At 43.6% G+C, this 5,626-nt stretch overlaps 1 protein-coding gene across 2 annotated transcripts; it reads left to right on the plus strand.

Annotated features, from left to right (window-relative positions):
• The first annotated feature begins 805 nt into the window (after positions 1–805).
• LOC100282155 (golgi transport 1 protein B) lies at positions 806–3,629 on the plus strand. Of its 2 annotated transcripts, none has more exons than NM_001412042.1 (7): positions 806–959; positions 1,092–1,189; positions 2,495–2,595; positions 2,680–2,760; positions 2,844–2,941; positions 3,066–3,147; positions 3,244–3,629. In NM_001412042.1, the coding sequence occupies exons 2-7, from the start codon at positions 1,159–1,161 to the stop codon at positions 3,280–3,282; spliced, it is 432 nt and encodes a 143-aa protein (NP_001398971.1). In that variant the 5' UTR covers positions 806–959; positions 1,092–1,158; the 3' UTR covers positions 3,283–3,629. The 2 variants fall into 2 exon arrangements, with proteins under 2 accessions (NP_001398971.1, NP_001148539.1); NM_001155067.2 differs by having other exon boundaries at positions 2,504–2,595.
• The last annotated feature ends 1,997 nt before the right edge of the window (positions 3,630–5,626 follow it).

The following is a 5,626-nucleotide window of genomic DNA, read 5'->3' on the forward strand; positions in this document are numbered from 1 at the left end:
TGACAAAGAAGGGGGGAATGGTGGTGTGGGAGGACAGGGTCGCCTAGGGCCAAGTGGGGGTCGTCAGAGATGAGAGGGGCTGGCAGTTGGCGGTCTAGGCGGGGATGGCGGTTGGGGGGATTTGGGCGGCGTGTTTGGTGGTGGGGAGGCGGGGACCCATCAGGTCATAGGGGTTCATCACCGTGTTGTAGTCTACTAGCAAAAACTAATTGTTATTATCATCATATGTATAGTTGAGATTTTCATGCGTCAGTCTCTCTGTTCTGTATTATGAATTTAAAGTGATACAATCATGATTAGTTGTTAATGTTTAGTTGTATGTTGTGTGATCCATTTATTTTTAGTAGTCCTGCTTGGCGGTTACAAACCATTACATATATGAACTTATTAAAGTAATAATAAGAATAAATCGTCCAACAGAAAATATTATAATCCACAGATTCGCCAACGTTTTATAGTTATATACCCATTCCCTTGACATAATCCCACGCGGAAGACATTATCCACGTGTACAGAGACTACTGGCCAGGTGCTCTCATACTCTCATCACCCTCGGCCCTCCGCTTCGCCTTGTCCCGCGCTTTCTTCGGTGCCAAGGCACAAGGCAGGCAGGCAGCCATCCGCTCATCCCGGAGTATTCGAGCAGCGGGCGTACGTCATCGTACGCCACGTACGCACTGCACAAACCGTTTTGAATCGAGAGAAGCCGGCTGGACCGACCGATCGAAGCTTCGACGTCCGAGCGGAGCAAACCGACGCACGCATCTGACATCTCTACAAAACCCCTTCAGCCAGCGTGGGCCGTGGGGAGTCCATTCTCACGGGCAGCAGTTCTGCCAGTTCAACTTGATCCGCGCTTCTCGTGTCCCCTGCCCCTTCTGTCCTCGCCACCGCCCAGCTTCTCCTCAGTCCTCACCCTCGTGTGCCTTCGGATCCGCGGTTCTCGGAGTCGGAGATAGGTGCGCGCGCGCGTCTGCGCTCCGATCCCTGGCGAAACCTTACACCCTGGGGCGCGATTCGTTTATGGCCACGCACGGCGCGACGGTTTCTCCTAACTCTCTATCTGCTTCCCTTTTTCGCTGCTGTTGCAGTTGCAGGTGGTGTCTGGTCGCTTGCGGTAGCCGGTAGGCGGGTTCGCTGCGGGTGGTCGGCGGCGCGATGGTTTCCTTCGAGATGAACGACCTCAAGAGTAAGCGACTCCTCGCCCACCCGCTCTAGTTCCCTCTCCCTTTTGCTGGCGGTTTGTGAGGCCGTCTGGACTCTGGCCTCTAGTGCTGCGTGTTTGTGAGATCATGAGATGATCGGGTCGCTTTTGCTTGTACGTTTCGCTTGCCCGTGAGCTGTTTGGGAGGGGAGATTTGGTCGTGCTCGCTTCGCTCTCTCGCTCAGTTTGTTGTTCGTGCATGTGAAGGACCGGCCGCGTTGGCTGCCTCTCGGTTTTGCGCTGTTTTTATGCATGAATCGTTTGGTGGAGATTGGGCTTATTGGGATGGCTGCCTCGCATCCAAATCATGAATTCATGATGATTATCCGCGACCATTGGTAGTACCGCAGGGCTTAATGTGTAACCTGTCTTCCTTCAGGGTGAAGAATTCTCATCAAAATTCACTGATCTTCTGCATTTCATTGTACCTGCCTGCGTTCGTGTAGTGTTTAGCATATGCATTCGATACAACGTGCTATTAGAAAGATTGCGTCACTATTAATGAGGAAAGCTATGTTCTGAATATTAACATTGCGTCCCTGGTCTCTGCCGTCTGCGCACTGCCTGCAGTCCGGTTAGAGTTCAGAAAATGAGTTTACCTCTACGAATTCTGCATATATTCAGAGGAAGAATTTGACCATAAAATTATGTTTGCTCATCTACTAATAATCAGTAGTCTCCGGAGTCCGGATGTAGTTCAGCAATACACCGTATGTTCAGTACATTGGCTTCCTTATTTGACTTTGTGACAACTTGCAGTTATCTAGTTTAAAAAACGTTTGAATGTTTGATAAACTGTTGCTATATATAATCATGTTTGTTGGTCAGCCACTGATGAGAGATTGCTAGATGTAGTAGCAACACTATGTTTCACCACTGTCCATTGGTAAAGGAGGAAAACTATGCTCTGAGAGAATTACACGGTATCTCCAGGCACATTTCATACAGTCTGGTTAAACAGGTTTGCCTCTACGAATCCGACACACATTTAGATTAATAATTTCAGTCATGCATGTTGATATCTGGTCATCCATTGGTGAGCAACTGTCAGATATAGTTCACCAACATGGCACATGGTTTCTGTTTCTGATTACTTGATCAGGAGGTATCACCCATTATTAGAGAACCATGGCTACTGACATAGCACACTATATTGAGTAAACTGGCTTTCTTGTCGACGTTTGTGATACTCTAGCTCCTTGTGCTATGCTTATGTTGCAAACTTGCAATGTACAACGCATCCATTTCTCCCAACTTTTACTGAACCGTTTATGTCCTCTTTTTGCCAAGTGTCAACAGAGATTGGGCTGGGCTTGACTGGATTTGGAGTTCTATTCACATTGCTCGGGATCATTATGTTGTTTGACAAGGGATTCCTGGCGATGGGGAATGTAAGGATGATTCGTCCTCTCGATTGATTCTGACTTCAGTCTAGCCTGTTTACTGATAAGCACTGCTGTTTGTCATGTTGTCAGATTCTCTTCGTTTCTGGCGTCTTACTGACCATTGGGTTGAAGCCAACTGTGCAGTTCTTCACCAAGCCTAAGAATCACAAGGTACTGATCTTCTCCCTGCAAAACCCGAGCTGTTTCAGTTCCATTTATATTTCTAGCTGACAAATGAGCCTCAAACTATGCAGGGTTCAATATTTTTCGGGTTTGGCTTTTTCCTGGTTCTCATTGGATGGCCTGTCTCAGGAATGCTGGTGGAGTCGTATGGCTTCATCACGCTCTTCAGGTTGGTAGTTTCTTTCCTGTTGTTCTTGCATGATCTACTTCTACCTGGCAGCTGTTTCTCTGTTAGTATCGTGAAATAGAAACATGTGGGCATTGCATCTGACTGCTGCTTAATTTCATCACAGCGGCTTCTGGCCAACAGCTGCTGTTTACCTGCAAAAGAGCCCCTCCTTCGGTTGGATATTCCACCACCCTCTTGTGACTTCGGTATGATCATCATATAAACTCCTAAATTCGTCAGCTTTTCTTTGTTCCCCGTGCTTTTCTTTTCAACGCTGTTTCCTGCCTGTTGGAATCTTGCAGCTGATCACTCGGTTCAGAGGAAGACGGGTCCCGGTGTGAGTGGATAGGATCACCCCGAGGGCATGCGAAATCGCCTCTACTGTACAGAAGTAGGCCAATTGACATATGCACTTTATTCGTTTATGTTCGTCGATTCTACCTGGTTTAAAGAGAGACTAAAAGGTGGCCGCTGTTGCTGGTATTGGATCTTCCTACGCTGCTACCAGTAGTCTGTCCATAGCGTAACTACATTGATTGCAAGAGAGCATCTGTCGGTTGTTAATAAATAGGCAGATGTATCGATGGTGATAACATGGTGCTTTCTCTGAATGACGATGGCTGAGGGAGCTGTGAACTGGTTTGGAAACCAGCCAGCTTGTGAGAGACAGTTGTGTTACACTGCTACTTAGGGATGGCAACGGGGAATTCCCTGTCGGGTTTTAGCTCCCTAAACCCGTCCCCGCGACGAAAAAATTTTCCCGCGGGGATCCCCACGAATGCTTGCGGGGGACATTTCTTCCCCATCCCCGTTCCCCGCGGGGATAAATCCCTCGGGTATCCCCATAGCTTAGGAAATGAAAGTGCCAAGGACCAAGCTGACAGCAGAACCGTAAAAAAAAAATACAACCTACACTTGATGCGAACAACTTTACCAAAAGAAAATAGTAGCTTTCTCGGTCTCAATGTCCAAAATGAAGTTGAATGAAGTAGAAACATTTCCGTATAGGCCTACATGTACCAAAGCAAGAGGATCTCGGCTAGAGGATGCGAGATATGATCCAAGCACGAATCTGGAACCAGATGTCCATATGCACTGCGTGCGAACCACTTTACCAAAAGGATATGTTTCAAGAGGATTTCGGTCTCAATGTCCAAAAAATATAGTTGGATGAGGTAGAAGCATTTCCTTATTTATCTACATGTACCAAAGCAACAAGATCTCCAAAAAAACAAGACGCACTCGGCTAGAGGACCTGCACAGTGCACACATAAAACATAATTGAATTCTGTGTTTCAGTTATATATAATTTAGATGCAACTATAGAATAAGAACTCTTTTGAGGTGATTCAAGTGGGTTGGTAATATCTTTGTTGATGATAGGATAAACATCATCCATTTGCTGCATAAAAATTGGCCCTAGTATTTAGTGAAAAAAATTGGAAAAATAATTTAGATATATGGTAGCATGCAAGTACCAATTAATATGGAGGCTAACCTTAGCTGGATCTGTGTTAGTTTTAGTTACTTGGAAAGCTAACCTGCGAACATAAATAGAAAATATGCATTAAGCATGAGGTGATATGCTGAAAACAGTGATATATACATTATGCGTTAAAATGCATGCAAAGTGAAACTTAAGTATTCTAGTATGTTTTCTTGAATTGTATGATAGGTTAATGCTCTAAAAACATGTTTTACAGAGTATATCATATTTCTTTGCATATAACATGTCGTATTAGTCAAAAAGGTCATCTATCTAAAGTATTTATAAATGGATATATAGTCATATTTGAACCCATAACAGATTTGCTTTAGCATTCTCATATAAAAAAAGTTTTTGTTCTAAGCATTTCTGGACCATTAGTAGTAGCTTACATATAGAAAGAATTAGAAACGTCAATTCTCCTTTCGTTATTATCAGCTTGCTACAAAAATTCAATATAACTCTTCAGAGATTGTATTCTTGACGAAAGAAGAGCCACCCAACATTAAAAAGCATAACGGATGATGGCTTGTTGCAGAACGTTTTTAAAGCAAAACTTTTATAAGCATGCATTGTGCCCATATTACAAGGAATACAATCGTAAATCAACTAATCTCAAATACATAGAGTATAGGAAGAATGAGTGCGCACCTTGCACTTTGGGAAGCTGTGAAGCACTCACCAAGCTAAACATCATTTTCTACAAGCCAAAGGAAGAGAAAAAAAATGTGAGAGTTAGTAAGCGGTGAATGAAAATCAAGTGAAGGTAATAAAAACAGTTTTAGAAAGAATATAATGTCGACTGCCTAAGAAGATCTTAAGACAAAACCACCTTTTTACATTTTTTAGGAAAAAGGAAAAAATGATGTGAAAATATTAACATGAAAATGCAGTATAAATGGCCGACTAAGTAAGGTAAGGGAAAAATTAAATATGCGATTAAAAAGATTGTGGATCTTAGAAATGAAGAACGTGTGTGTATGGGGAGGGGTTAGGGAGAGGAAATCTGGTACATTCTGCAATCAAATCCAGAGTAAATAAGTTATAAGGATGCAAGCTGAACCCTAAAAAGAGGGGAAAATAAAGCTGCACAGGAAGCACACGTTCGTATGTTGGAGAAGGACAGTTAAAATGGAGTATCAGACAAAAGAAATATAGTGATTCTTATGAACGAAGTTATCATTTCAGTAGATCCCAAC

The sequence above is a fragment of the Zea mays genome, chromosome 7 (assembly GCF_902167145.1).
Source record: "Zea mays cultivar B73 chromosome 7, Zm-B73-REFERENCE-NAM-5.0, whole genome shotgun sequence".
Classification (NCBI taxonomy): Eukaryota; Viridiplantae; Streptophyta; class Magnoliopsida; order Poales; family Poaceae; genus Zea; species Zea mays.